Source organism: Megalobrama amblycephala, linkage group LG17 (genome assembly GCF_018812025.1).
Source record: "Megalobrama amblycephala isolate DHTTF-2021 linkage group LG17, ASM1881202v1, whole genome shotgun sequence".
Classification (NCBI taxonomy): Eukaryota; Metazoa; Chordata; class Actinopteri; order Cypriniformes; family Xenocyprididae; genus Megalobrama; species Megalobrama amblycephala.
In genome coordinates, this window is record NC_063060.1 from 31,998,504 (window position 1) to 32,013,741 (window position 15,238).

Consider the following 15,238-nt stretch of genomic DNA (forward strand, 5'->3'; position numbering starts at 1 on the left):
AGCGCATGACGATGGTGACAGGCCTTTCCTCCTGTCTGCTACATTTATCCCGGCATCCACATGCATATTAATGGACAGCTTCCACACACATACACTCTCTCTCAGCATGCGGTTGAGCAGTGCTCAAAGATTTATGCCCTCCATTTGAATGTCCCTGCTTGGGTGTTTGTGTTGAATGCTGCAATATTTATCATGTTATCTTAATGATCTGAGGGACTTTCCTCTCTCTGTCTTAATATATAATAAAATTCACCCAGTGCTCAATGAAGCGTAATCCCATGAATCCCATGAAAAAGTAATGGGCTGATTAAAACAGGCGATTCCAGTTGTGCTGTTTTGTTTGTTTGGGTTTTGTTTGTGATTGTTTGCAGTTTAAGTGGGTTGTTCTAATATATTTTTGATGAGCAAATGGCAGACAAGGGCAAAATAAGATTAAATGGGACAACTGCACAGATATGATGTTCAGGGAGGCTAAGAGACATTGAAAGTGTTTCAAGACCCCTTGAAATAGTTTGAACATTATTTTCTTCTGTTTACATTAGGGCTGTCAATTGATTAAAAATTTTACATACTCTGTGATTAATTTATCTAAATTAATCGCATACATAATTTTTGCTGTGAAAGTATTAAATGCATTTTTGTTATTATTAAATTCCTGGGTCAGAAATGGTCTTCGGTGGTGACAGACATGGTCATCCACACAAACAGTAAAAAGTGTCCTACCCACGTGATCTGCGAGCCCGATACTGACAATAAAGTACCCGTCGCTCTCACTGTAAATCTTTTTTTCCCTCTTTGCAAAAAAAAAAAAAAAAGTGATTTTATAGCTTTGTAAGAGAAGATTCTTTTTTGCTAAACCTGAAAAGTATTAAAAAGTAGCATTTTATATTAACTAATAATATAATTTTCTACCATATACAATTGAATGCACCTAGCTAACAACAACTTGCTTTGTTCTGGTTTCACCACACATCAGTCTAAACTAACTGATTTTATATGTAGGCTTAATTTACTACACATTGTCATTTAGATAACCTGAAAATATTGTGGATTATTAAGGCTAATTTTACTAACCACTCTTGCTAAATGGGGTAAGCAAACTTATGTTCTCATTTCAGAGTTGTTCGAGTAAATTATTCATTATAGACCGTGTGGACAGATCAGTTGTTGTCATGATTCATTAAAATGAATCTGTTCAAATGAGTCATTAGGTCGCGAATTGGACATTAGCGGACGTTGACGCGTTGCGTGCGAATCGCGACTGTTAGGCTATAAGGATATCTCAAAATATTTGTCAACACAGAAAACACTTCACCACTGGATAGGATTTTCTTTTTGTTTACTGAAAGTGTGGTTTATGTCAGCTGCACGTGCAGGGCACCTGTCAGAGAAGATGGGGTGACGTTCTTTTGAGCACTATTGATATCCAGCGGTTATTCAGGAAAAACATTCTCCGCATGCGCCTCGTGAAACATGGATTCGGTCTTACGAACTTTTAGCATTGTGTCAGTTGATTTAAATATAATGTGTGAGGTAGAGAGAGTGCAAAGACGGTGCTTACTTTCTCGCGCACACGAGGGAGGAGCTCTGCTCGTTCTGTCCGTCAGCGCAGAAGTCATCTCCCTCCTTCATTTTACAGTCGAATGGTGGCTAGAACGGCTCCAGGTTCAAAGGTCAATACGGAGTGGATTAATCTGCGTTATTTTTTTTAACGTGTTATTTTTTTCTCAGATTAATTAATCAAAATGAACGCGTTATTTTGACAGCCCTAGTTTACATATTTCCTATTAAGATGGAACATATTGAAGTTGAAGAGTAATATTAGGGGAAGCAATGTTCTCATTCTAAAGAGCGTTTGATTGTCAGGTTTCGAAGTAGTATTATTCGTGTTTGAGCGTTAAGCTCAACTTCCAATGGAATGAATTAAAAACGTTCGCTCTGCTCCACGCCGGTGGATATGCAACGTTAATGTGGTGCACGTTTGGAGTAAGAGAGAACTCTCACAGAGCTGAAAGGGCTTGAATGAAGCGTGTTTGGCTTTAGATAAAACTACTAGAGGATATAGCACTGAAATATCATTACCACAAACAATCCTGAGTGCTTGTGGTGTGATCCTTACCGTTGTTTTGGCGCGCTGCTCACTTCAACTAGAAACAGTAAAATGTTGCCACCGTTCAACATTGTGATGTCTGACAGTCATCAGCCCAACCCTACTTCATACAAATATTTACACATAAAAAGAAATTTGCTGGAAAAAAGGCAGTTGAAAGTGTATATATGACCTCAAAACTATCATAAATAGACCAAAAGCCATAAATCTCTCATTTCAATTTAAAGGAAATGTGTGAAAAAATGTTGATTTGCAAGAAATGACTTATCTTTTCTACAGCTGGTGATGGAGTTCTGTGGTGCGGGCTCAGTGACAGACCTGATCAAGAACACCAAGGGAAACTCGCTGAGGGAAGACTGGACCGCCTACATTAGCAGAGAGATCCTCAGGGTAACAACTCAAGTCACTGTGCTTTATAAACCAACTTGGCTAAGGTAGCTTACCAGGTCTGCTGGCTGATATTCACCTGGGCAACCACATAGACCAGCTAATGACCATAGATCGCCACTTTTGACCAGAAAAAAACACCTTAAAGCTCTAAAAAGTGTTATATGGACAGAGTAATTTTTCCAAAGAAAAAATGGGAATAATTCAAAAGTAAACCATGCATTTCATCTGCTATATTTAAAGTGTATTTCAGCACTCTAATCAAATACATTACCATTCAAAAATTTGGGGTCTCTTGAAAGGCAGTGTATATGGCATGCATTCAAAAGACTTTAAAAATATAGAGCATGATTCATTTTGTGTTCCACAGAAAAAATAATAATAACATGATGCATGTTTGAAAGTACTTGAGGATCTGTAAATAATAGTAAAGATTTTGTCAGTTTTTTTTTTTTTTTTTGTCAACTATTCTTTTAAGGCATACTTAATGTAGGAATGCCATTGCATTAGACATGTTATCAAACCAAGTGACATTTATTTTAAAGAAAGACAAAAAACATGAACTGAACATGATTTTTAAATGTAAAACTTTAGTGAAACCTATTTATAGTTATTAATCAATGGTACTCATTCACAACCTAATTTGTGAATGAAGGATTCTGCCATTCTACTATCCTTTTTCTCTCCTAATTCATGTTTGTCTCTCTGCCAGGGGCTCACTCATCTCCACCATCACAAAGTCATCCACAGAGACATCAAAGGCCAGAACGTGCTGCTAACAGAGAACGCTGAGGTCAAACTAGGTAAGAGCGCAGCCCTGAGGCTCAGATAACTTTGCATAGCATTCGCAGTCCTCGCTGTGACTATGCAGAGGAGGTTTCAAAGCAAAGGAATGCGAGAGAAGCACAGCCCAGCAATGCTAATGCGCTGTTGTCCTTTAGCGGCGCCCCCTTTAAAACTCAGTGAGGAAATTATCATTGACTGTGAAACAGAGTAGGTTGGATCAGAGGTAAATCAATTAGCCAGTGTGGGGTAAAAAAAATTATCATTCTTTAGTTTACAGTGCTACTCTAGCAGATTTCTTAAATATGCTCGAGGCTGAATGCTAAAAGTTTGGGCTTGTGAAAGGAGATTTTTCTGTCTATCTCTGCCCTGAGTACATTTGTTTTTATCGCATTACATCTTCGTTTGCAATGTGAGGAGAGGCCAATTACCTAAGCCCGGTTCCACAAGTGGGCAAAAGGAGGCATTGCCCCCTCTGATCTTTTTTTGCCCACCTGCTAAACACACGATTTTGTGGATTCCTTTTGAAATTACTGGATTTTGCCTGTGAAATCTTGCCAAACAGCAGTAAATGTGACCTCAGATTGATACTGCAGAAATAGAAAACACCCTTTCACTTGTCAGAACAAAGATGGTTTTTAACACCTGGTTAGAACACTGACCAGACTGGTTTCCTCTCTGTCTGTTTTATCTGAACCCCAGTGGACTTCGGTGTGAGCGCACAGCTGGACCGCACCGTGAGCCGCAGGAACACTTTCATTGGCACCCCTTATTGGATGGCACCAGAGGTCATTGCGTGTGATGAGAATCCTGAAGCCACGTATGACTATAAGGTGAGCTTTCTGTATCATATGATAAACTACATGGTCTCGAAGTGATAATCAAGCATCTCACACCATGAGAAAACACACATAAATGTGTTTTGGACGTGGAAGTGCTGCTGCAAACAGCAAAACAAAAGAAGACTCTTATTTCGAATTGGTCTGAAGTGATTTAGCCGGTAGGAGAGTATTGACCACAGGTCCTAAATTTACTCAATACACATGTGAGCATATGCAATCAAAATCAAATAAACTCTCCTTGGAAACAATTTAGTCACCATTATCCACAAATCACTAAGGCTAATACAGTGATCCGTGCCACGGCTGGCAGTGTTGATAATGTCACAGTAACGGGATAAGCAAACGTCCTCCCCGTCCCTGTCCAGAGAAATATTGGCCTGTTACTTTCTAGCATTAGGCTTTAGTCTGTTTCAATGCATGTTTAAAAATTCATCCCTGGTTTAGCTCAAAGCTCAGACAAATGTTAAGAAAGTGATTTTATTGCAGTATGAAATGTCATCTGTGTGCAGTGGTTTTACTCCCTGCTGCATTGCGTTTATATTTTCATATTAAATTGCCTACATGTCAGAGACTTGATGCTCACCACTTCTGATAAAAGTGTGTACTGTATTGGGTTTTGCCCTCTTCTGTTAGAAATTGTTTTTCTTTTTTCAATAAATCCTCTGTGAAGGACTTTCAAAAACAGTTAAATTTAATATTACGTAAGCTGTTTCATTCTATTTTATTTGAGATTAGCATTTTTTTTTCTAACCCTGTTGCTGATTTTGTCTACAATGATGACATAAACATAAGAAATTAAATAGACATTAAAAAAAGAAAGGGTCCAAACAATTCTGAGGGGAAAAAAAACTTTTTGTAATGGGGAAAAAATGATTTTAATCATTAAAATTAGATTATAATTAGATGTTTTTACTGTAATATTTTTTTTCTTTTTATTTCCACCCTAAATCTGAATTTATAATTAGATAATTTATTATTTCAGTTGATTGATACAGTCAAGAGGTTTGTAAGGAGAATAAGATGTTTGATGTTTAAAGCTAGCTACTTTTAATGCTATGTTAATTGTATGTTAGATCAAATGTAAGCGATGCGGACATATCATTCAACAGATTGCCATAAAATGCATTAGAATGTTTGTAGTACTAACAACAGTTTGAGAGAATCTGTCAGCAGCCAGACTTCCATAGAAGAGAAACTACAGGTTTTCAGGCTGGTTTGTTGTTTGTGCACTTGTGGATACATTTTTCTCTGGAGGGAAACAATAAAGATGGGAATCTGGAATGAGTCACTGATGTTCTAAAGGGAATTATGACTACGTTAGTCTTATATCATATCTTAGCCTTTGCTTGGATGAATTAGCTACTGTTAATAGCTGATTTTCCCACACCTGTGAACAGGGTCAGGAATTACTGAGCACTGAGCAAAGATGTCTTCAAAAGTTACTTTTTTAAAAATATATTTTATAGCATTCTATTAGAAATATCTAGGGCTGGTTTCACAGACAGGGCTTAGATTAAGACAGATTTAGGCCTTAGTTCATTTAGGGCATTGAAGTAGCTTTTATACGTGCCCTAGAAAAAAACATTACTGGTGTGCATCTTGAGACAAAACAATGCATATTTTAAAGGATTAGTTCACTTTCAATTCTTAAAATTTCCTTATTTACTCACCTCCATGTCATTCAAGATGTCCATGTCCTACTTTCTTCAGTCGAAAAGAAATTAAGGTTTTTGATGACAACATTCAGGGATTTAAATGGACTTAAATGGCCTCCAAATGGTTGAAGGTCAAAATTAGTTTCAGTGCAGCTTCAAAGCGTTCTACACAATCCCAGACGAGGAATAAGGGTCTTATCTAGGGAAACCATCACTCATTTTCTAAAAAATAAAAAAAAATATCTACATTTTAACAATAAATGCTCATCTTGAACTAGCTCTCTTCTTCTTCTTCTCTATTAGAATTCCGGCAGTGTAGACACTCCTAAGTGTATTATTGCCCTCCACAGGTCAAAGTTTGAACTAATTGTTATATACTTGCACTAGCATATTGTATATGACAGTTCAAATTTAGTATAAACTTTGCCTGCTGGAATTCAAATAGAGAAGAAGAAGAGAGCTAGTTCAAGATGAGCATTTATGGTTAAAACATATAAAAAAAATTTTTTTATTTTTTTTTTTTAGAAAATTAGCAATTGTTTCTCTAGATAAGACCCTTATGGTGCGTTCACACCGGACGCAAATGAAGTGGTAAGCGCGAGTGACGCGGCGCGAATTGAGCAATTCGTGCGTTTGACACCCTTAAAACGGGTGAGCAGCGCGAATCGCGCAAGTTGAAAAATCTGAACTTTGGCGAATTTCTGCGCCACGTTAACCTAGTGACGTGACGTAGCGAGCTGAGGCAGAAATTCGAAACAACAATGGAGGACAAAATCATCGTCGCTGTACATCTTCATACATTTATAGAAACAGAAATAAAAAGGATCGTGTTTGAAAGAAAGTGAGTGAGGAGATCGGACAATTTGGTAAGTTGTAAAAAACGGTCTTTACTCAATTTGAGCGATATATAAATACATATTAAGACTACAAGCCAACTAAAGATGACCAATTGAGCTTATTCGCTGTGATTTACAATTATTTTATTTGTTTGTTCAGAGGAAGTGTGCAGAAAGCAGTGGGAGAGTCTGGGACACATAAAGGAGCGGGAGAGCCCCTCATGACGCGAATTCGCGTCTGTTGTGAAGCGAATGTCACGCGCGAATGAAGCGATTTAACTCAATGTTCAAGCGTCCAACTACGCGCGAATAGCGTGATTTATTTGCGCAAGTCGCGTCTGGTGTGAACGCAGCATCATTCCTCGTCTGGGATCGCTGTAAACTGTAATTTTGACCTTCAACCATTTGGGCTCCATTGAAGTCTACTATAAGGAGAATAATCCTGGAATGTTTTCATCAAAAACCTTAATTTCTTTTCGACTGAAGAAAGAAAGAAAGACATGAACATTTTGGATGACATGGGGGTGAGTAAATTATCAGGGAATTTTAATTTAAAAGTGAACTAATCCTTTAAGATATGTCAGTACAAGTTGCTTTCAGTTAAAATGGCTAAAATATGCATTTTAGTCTAGGACTAGGCTTTTCATTGAAACCGGGGGTTGAGTTTAGTAGAGCTGCCTCCAACACTATAGCTATCTGATTTGTTCTGTATTTGCTCAAAGGCGAGTGTAAAATGTAGTTAATATCAAGTGGTTTTTGATGGGATAAAAAAATTAAAATCAGTTAAAGGTGACGAAAATGTTCTCAAAAACATGTGTAACTGAAATTACGTTAACAGCTACTGTGAAGTTAGAGAGTTTACACAGTGGCATACAGATGCATTTAAAGCAAGCTACTTTTAACTAGGTTAATTGTATGTCATCTAGTATCTCTAAACTTTTTTTTTCTGTGATGTCTTGAATTTTTGTGTCCTGTCTTACATGAAGTTTCCTCTCTCTCTCTTGTGTTTCAGAGTGACCTGTGGTCATTGGGAATCACAGCCATTGAAATGGCCGAAGGAGCCCCACGTAAGTTAAATGATTCACTGCTTTGTGTATATTGCGGTTTATATTATCGTAGTAGAGGTATACGCCATCCAAAGTTGTGTTGAGACAGGGCTACTTCATTTTGGAAAACTCAAAGACAAAAGCATAATTCTTAATTTTTGTAGAAATTCAGCAAAAAAAGTTAACATTTTATTAAATAACCCTGAAGCAATGCCAACACTGAATTAAACACTTAACAAATAAAAGCAACTTCTATTTTTTTTTTTATTTAAAATTTGATGGATGCAAGCCAACGTATACAAAAATGGGCCATTTGTTGAGTCGTGTTGCATTATGGCATTGGCTGAAGCATATGTGAATGTCACAGATGTCTTCCTTGCATCTGTTAGATATGTAAGTTTTTCGCTTCGTCCTGGACCAGCCATGTGAGCTGCTCTCAGTGGAAGGCTGTCTCACAGATGGCTGAGCAGTGACGGATAGGCAAAGGGCAGGCAGACTGTACTGATCTTGTCCAGGCTGGAGAGGGGAATAATCCTGTAGGAAGGTGCCCTGGCAGAGTGGTACTGCTTTGGCCAGGGGACAGAAAGCTGCTGGTCAGTGCACTTGAGGACAGATCTGCCTTTTTTTTTTTTTTTTTAATAAATGTAGTCCATTGGAGAGATGACTCACCGTTGTGACGGCTGACAACAAATGGAAATGTGTGTGTGTGTGTATGTGTTTGTGCATGTGTTTTTGTTGGCACTGGCATATTGGCCCTCTGTATGTAGCAACAGATCTGTGTCCAAAAGTGACATTGCTGGTCAAACTCACTAAGCTTGACCGTCCTCTAGTTTGGAATCAGCTTGCCAACCCTGCTGCCAGGCTGAAAGACACTGTACCCTCAAACCCTGACCATTCTGTGCTGGGAAGTCGCTTGCACTTGCTCGTGTAATTTGATACTTGGCATCTGTGTTTAATCAAGCAACACAATCCTATTCCTATTCCATTAAAAATGTTGATTTGTTGAAAGTTAACTTTTGGACTTCACAAGCATATTGAAAATGAGTGAGATGTGCCACAAATTTAAATGCATCTGTATGGCACAGTGAAAATTTGGTTGGTCTGTCCCATCTCAGAGGTCTTAATCTTCTCGAGTTTAATCAATCAACAAATTTTCGTACAACAAATGTCATTTAAAAAGATAAAATAAATATATAATATAATATAATATAATATAATATAATTTTTTTTTTTTTTTTTTTTTCAAATTCATTTGGTAAAAAAAAAACATTTACATTATCTACTTTTAAATGACCAGAGTATTTAGATTAGAAGAGAAAAATACAATACAAAGATAATACAAAAGAACAGTAAAGCAAAATATAAAATGAGATCAAACTGGACGACTTGGTCTTAAAATTACTTTAAACCTCGACACCCTCATCTACAGGAAACATCTCGTCAATTCGATTTAACATAACCACCCCGACCCCACCATTGTTGCTCAAACAGCTGCCCTTTCTATAAATGCCTGTCGTTCATTTACATTAGAAATCTAATAATGTCCTAAATGGCGCACACAATCTCAACTGAAGCAATAAGCCATGAGAGCTTACGCGTTATTGTGTTACAACTATTAAGGGTGTTGTTTGGGCAAATTGACCTTAACTGGTTAAAGGAAGTGTCACAAATTTTGTTTATAAGGGCTTTTTTCTAAACCACACAGCATGTCGGGCCATCAAGTCTCAATTTGGATAATTACAGCTGTTATAAAAATAAATGCAAAAAACATAACTCAAAACAGTCTGCTAGAATACACTGCAATAATTTCTTGGTCCATATGTTAGATTATGCAGCTCTATAACTTCACAGTAGTTGTTAATGTAATTTCAGTTACACATTGTCTTGAGCATTTTCTTCACATTTGATTTTCTTGTTGTTTTCATCAAAAACAAGTTGATATTAAATCCACAATTCACACTTGCCTTTCAGCAAATGCAGAACAAATCAGATAGCTGTAGTGTTGGAGGAGGCTTTACTAAACTCAAACCTCGTCTGTGAAACCAGGGGTTATTAAGCTATTTCTAGACTAAAATGCATATTGTAGCCATTTTAACTAAAAGCAACTTGTACTGACATATCTTAAAATATGTCAGTGCCATTGTTTTGTCTCAAGATGCATACCAGTAATGTTGTTTTCTAGGGCATGTATAAAAGCTACTTCAATGCCCTAAATCAGGGATGGGCAACTTCAGTCCTGGAGGGCCACTGCCCAGCGGAGTTTAGCTCCAACCCTAATCAAACACACCTGAACCAGCTAATCAAGGTCTTCAGGATTAGTAGAAAGCTATAGGCAAGTGAGTTTTTATCAGGGATGGAGATAAACTCTGCAGGGCACTGGCCCTCCAGGACCGGAGTTGCCCATCCCTGCCCTAAATGAACTAAGTCTGTCTTAATCTAAGCCCTGTCTGTGAAACCAGCCCTAGATATTTCTAATAGAATGCTATAAAATATATTTTTAAAAATGTAACTTTCGAAGACATCTTTGCCCAATGCACTGGTTAATTCCTGACCCTGTTCACAGGTGTGGGAAAATCAGCTATTAACAGTAGCTAATTCATCCAAGCAAAGGCTAAGATATGATATAAGACTAACGTAGTCATAATTCCCTTTAGAACATCAGTGACTCATTCCAGATTCCCATCTTTATTGTTTCCCTCCAGAGAAAAATGTATCCACAAGTGCACAAACAACAAACCAGCGTGAAAACCTGTAGTTTCTCTTCTATGGAAGTCTGGCTGCTGACAGATTCTCTGTTGTTAGTAGAAACAGTCTGATGCATTTTATGGCAACCTGTTGAATGATTTGTCCACATTGCTTGCATTTAAAAACGAATCAAATATGTGTGAAATTTTCTCTTCTATCAGAGGAAAGACAGACATACACTGCTGTAACTTTCTTATCCAAAATCCCCAGCCATGACCATGGTAATAAAATTGTGCCATGCCTGTAAACAACAACAAAACATTAGATTCACAAAATAACTATTCAAAATATTAGATTAGCTATTTTAGTTTAGTTTAATAAATGACTTTCGTCACATCGGTTCTTTGCACATGTATGGAGTGCATAGTGTGTAAGGAATTGTCATTTAAAATTGGGTGATCTATTGCCTCTTGCAATTTGCCTAATGGGCTAATCGTATATATAATACAGCACATATATTTTTTAGTGTCAGTTCAAGATAACACTTATACGACAGATTACTAGAACTGCGTGCTTTGACTGTATTTACATTACCTTTTAAATATGGCTACTATCGTGCATTTGCCTATATTTATATAACACCCTGAGGGTAAATCAAGCACATGATTGGCATCACATGTGAAGACAAAGTTCGGGCCATGTTTAACTGCAGTGTGAATTAAGCTTTTATTTAAAAACTTTTATGCACATTTTGAATGGGTGTCATTGTGAGAACACTGAAAAGAAGTATTTCAGAGAGAGTAATAAACAGAAATATGCAGTCTACTTTTCTGTTTTGGCTTTAAAGAGTAAGTTTCAGCATCTAAACACACTCATGGATATTTGTCCTTTCGGTTGGGCTTAGATGTGCTTGACGGTGTTAATCAGCACAACACATCCAGTGTTAACGTTCTCCTCTCTTTCTCCACAGCCCTTTGTGACATGCACCCAATGAGAGCCCTGTTTCTCATCCCTAGAAACCCAGCTCCCAGGCTCAAGTCCAAGAAGTGGTGAGTGCCCCTTCTTTTTGTTCACAAAGGTCACAAGGACAGACCCCAGTCCAGAGCTTCTACGAGACCAAACAAGATCTCAAAAACACTCTGTCCAATCTACTATTAATCAAAAAGTCCTGAACACTTCTTCACTGTTCACTTCATCTGATCTTCATTTGGTATGTCAGCCCTTTGAAGTGCAAATGCCTTGAGAGAAAGTTTGCTTGTCACACTAGACAGACAGGTTTTTGTTTAACAGCAACTGATATAATGTGATTCCTAAACATGCGAACAAACTGCCTGAAATTGCCTCCGCACATTGGTTATGCTTGCCAGATGCTTGAGAAGAGAGAAGATAAGCCTGCAGCATTCCCCTCAAGCTCTTCCTCATATTTTCAGGTCTAAAAAGTTCCAGTCATTCATTGAGAGCTGTCTGGTGAAGAACCACAGCCAGAGGCCCAGCACGGAGAACCTACTCAAACATCCATTCATTAAAGACATGCCCAATGAGAGGCAAATCCGCATCCAGCTCAAGGACCACATCGACCGAACCAAGAAGAAGAGGGGCGAGAGAGGTGAGCCTTATCAGACATATTAGATATGTCTCGTTTTGTGTGCGGCTCATGTTTTCGGTACACACTTCACGTTGAAAACACTAAAACAAATGACCACCTTGTACCATGAAGATGGAACAGGCATGTGCAGCACAGAGCTTTCCTCGTTTTTTTTTTTTTTTTTCTGTCTTTTTTTTCCCTCACCAGATACTTTATCTCCTGCTGAGTCTGACATTTAGCATTTATCACATAACACATGACCTCCATTCCTCATTTTCCATTTAGCTTGCCTTTCCCCACTTATAGCACCTTAAATTGCTGCTCGAAGTTATATTATGAGTTTAGCAATCTTGCCCTTCTCCAAATGGCCAATGCTGTTATAAATGATGTTGAGAAGAGAACAGTTTAAGAAGATTTAGATCTAAACCAGGGCGTGTTAGTAGATCAGGGTTAAATGATTTTTGTGGTTTTCTCCACAAAAATATTAAGCAGCACAACTGATTTCAACATTGATAATAAGAAATGATACTTAGGCAGCAAATCAGCATATTAGAATGATTTCTGATGGATCATGTGACACTGAAGACTGGGTTAATTCAGCTTTACTATCACATGAATAAATAATATTTTAAGATATATTAAAAATAGAAAGCAGTTATTTTAAATCGTAAAATCAGTGTTTTACTGTATTTTTGATCAAATAAATGCTTGAGAATATAAATTAAACGTTAGTGTATAGGGTCCCAAGACACATTGAGACAAATTAAAATGCTTAAATTTCATTATATTTGAAACAAAATATTAAACAAACTTTAAATTATTCAGACACAACCAGAAAGTGTTTTTTATAATCTGAAACCTAAATAAAACTCTTCTATTCTGTTCTAAATGTTATGCTTCTTGCTATACAGTAAGTGCCACTTGTCAGATATTTTGTTAAATACTGTTTGTCTCTTAAAGTAATGGTAGTACAGCTTATGAAATTCTATATGGAAGAGAGAGTGGAAAATGGTCATTAAATACTAAATTATGTTTGTGACTGGTGCTAGAAACCTTAAAGGTGCCCTAGAATTAAAAATTGAATTTATCTTGGAATAGTTAAATAACAAGAGTTCAGTACATGGAAATGACATATAGTGAGTCTCAAACACTGTTGTTTCCTCCTCCTTATATAAATCTCATTTGTTTAAAAGACCTCCGAACAGGCGAATCTCAACATAACACCGACTGTTACGCAACAGTCGGGATCATTAATATGTACGCCCCCAATATTTGCATATGCCAGCTCAAGTTCATGTTCAAGCATTAGACAAGGGCAGGACGTCTGGATGTGCACAGCTGAATCATCAGACTAGGTAAGCAAGCAAGGACAATAGCGAAAAATGGCAGATGGAGCAATAATATCTGACATGATCCATGATATCATGATACTTTTAGTGATATTTGTAAATTGTCTTTCTAAATGTTTCGTTAGCATGTTGCTAATGTACTGTTAAATGTGGTTAAAGTTACCATCTTTTCTTACTGTATTCGCGGAGACAAGAGCCGTTAGCTAGAGCCGCTATTTTAATTTTTAAACACTTGCAGTCTGTATAATGCATAAACACAACTTCATTCTTTATAAATCTCTCCAACAGTGTGTAATGTTAGCTTTAGCCATGGAGCACAGCCTCAAATTCATTCAGAATCAAATGTAAACATCCAAATAAATACCATACTTACGTGATTAGACATGCTGCATGACGAACACTTTGTAAAGAACAATTTTGAGGGTTATATTAGCTGTGTGAACTTTGTTTATGCTGTTAAAGGCAAGCGCGAGCTCCGTGGGCGGGGGAGCGTGAGCATTTAAAGGGGCCGCAGCCTAAATCGGCGCATATTTAATGATGCCCCAAAATAGGCAGTTAAAAAAATTAATAAAAAAAACTATGGGGTATTTTGAGCTGAAACTTCAGACACATTCAGGGGACACCTTAGACTTATATTACATCTTTTAAAAAGACGTTCTACGGCACCTTTAAACATCATGAGTGCACTTCAGGGAAAAGCTACAAAATCATAGAATATTGGCACTTTAAAAGCAGACAGATGGTTTAAGGACACAAAATGTCAAGGTACCTGACAGGGATCACATCAGGGAGGGTTTTGCATGTCTGAAATGTGACTGTAGGACATTTTCGCACCTGCAGATGAGACGGAGTACGAGTACAGTGGGAGTGAAGAGGAGGAGGAGGAGCACGACGTGGGAGAACCCAGGTACAGCCTGCATGAGGTGTTTGGGGTTGGGTTTTATGGTACAATTTTGAGGGAACTGGATATCTGTATGTGGGTATATGGGACAAAACTGATCGAAACATCCAATAATCCGTCCCCATACAGCTCCATCATCAATGTACCAGGAGAGTCCACTTTAAGGCGGGATTTCCTACGCCTGCAGCTGGCCAATAAGGAACGATCAGAGGCCCTGCGCAGACAGCAGCTGGAACAACAGCAGAATGAGGGACACAAGCACCAACTACTGGCAGAGAGACAGAAACGCATCGAGGAACAAAAAGAACAGAGGCGCAGACTAGAAGAGGTGCGCTATAGTGTGTGTGCAAGCCAAACTGAGTTTACCACAACCGTCTGGGTTTACACCAGCTCTAGTTTCATGGCGCAGGGCTCATTATCAGCTGCTCTGAGCTCATATGAATGGAACTTTTCTTAATATTAATCCACAAATTAGCCTCTCTGCATTTACTTTGACATGCTCAGTGATGTAAGAGATCTTGCTATTTAAATGGAGAACATCCAGATTAGCTGATAGTCACACATAAAAACAGATGTCTTTAACACCAGGCTCAGCGTAGCTTGAGGTTTTAAGGAACTGATGCATTGTGGGAAGCAGGAAACGCAACATTCTAATGATAAGCTATTTTTTTTGTGAAGCCTGTTACTGGAATGCAACTACTTCGACCTGGGAATGTGTATATATTGAATGTGTAGGGTTTTTTTTTTATTTGTGCATTTTATTTTATTTTGCTTTTTGCCTTTATTATTTATGTATTTTTGGTTGAAATTATGGCTCCTCTGATTGGAGGAGCTATTTCTACAGGTGTGGATTATGAAGGGCATCAGCTGGTCTGGCTGAATTGGCAATTTAATGTCCCAATAGCATCACACATTAACAAACGACACACTCCAGTTGAGTTTTACTAGAGCCTCGCTAAACAGTAAACCCGAGGACATAAAAGGGAAAATGCTGTTTTTCAGCTTCTAAATTGTTGCTATGTAATGGCTCAATAGGATTTTCAGCTGATTGATTGTGTT

The 15,238-nt window shown here is 37.8% G+C and overlaps 1 protein-coding gene across 7 annotated transcripts in view; it reads left to right on the top strand.

The window, feature by feature from the left end:
- Positions 1-15,238, top strand: part of tnika (TRAF2 and NCK interacting kinase a) — a 100,826-nt gene that overhangs the window by 55,752 nt on the left and 29,836 nt on the right. For all 7 annotated transcript variants that reach the window (XM_048162750.1, XM_048162751.1, XM_048162753.1 and 4 more), the window contains exons 5-12: positions 2,390-2,500; positions 3,210-3,300; positions 3,983-4,113; positions 7,626-7,680; positions 11,315-11,393; positions 11,775-11,950; positions 14,119-14,185; positions 14,309-14,507. In XM_048162750.1, the coding sequence (XP_048018707.1) occupies positions 2,390-2,500; positions 3,210-3,300; positions 3,983-4,113; positions 7,626-7,680; positions 11,315-11,393; positions 11,775-11,950; positions 14,119-14,185; positions 14,309-14,507 (909 nt within the window). The remainder of the gene's footprint in view (positions 1-2,389; positions 2,501-3,209; positions 3,301-3,982; positions 4,114-7,625; positions 7,681-11,314; positions 11,394-11,774; positions 11,951-14,118; positions 14,186-14,308; positions 14,508-15,238) is intronic.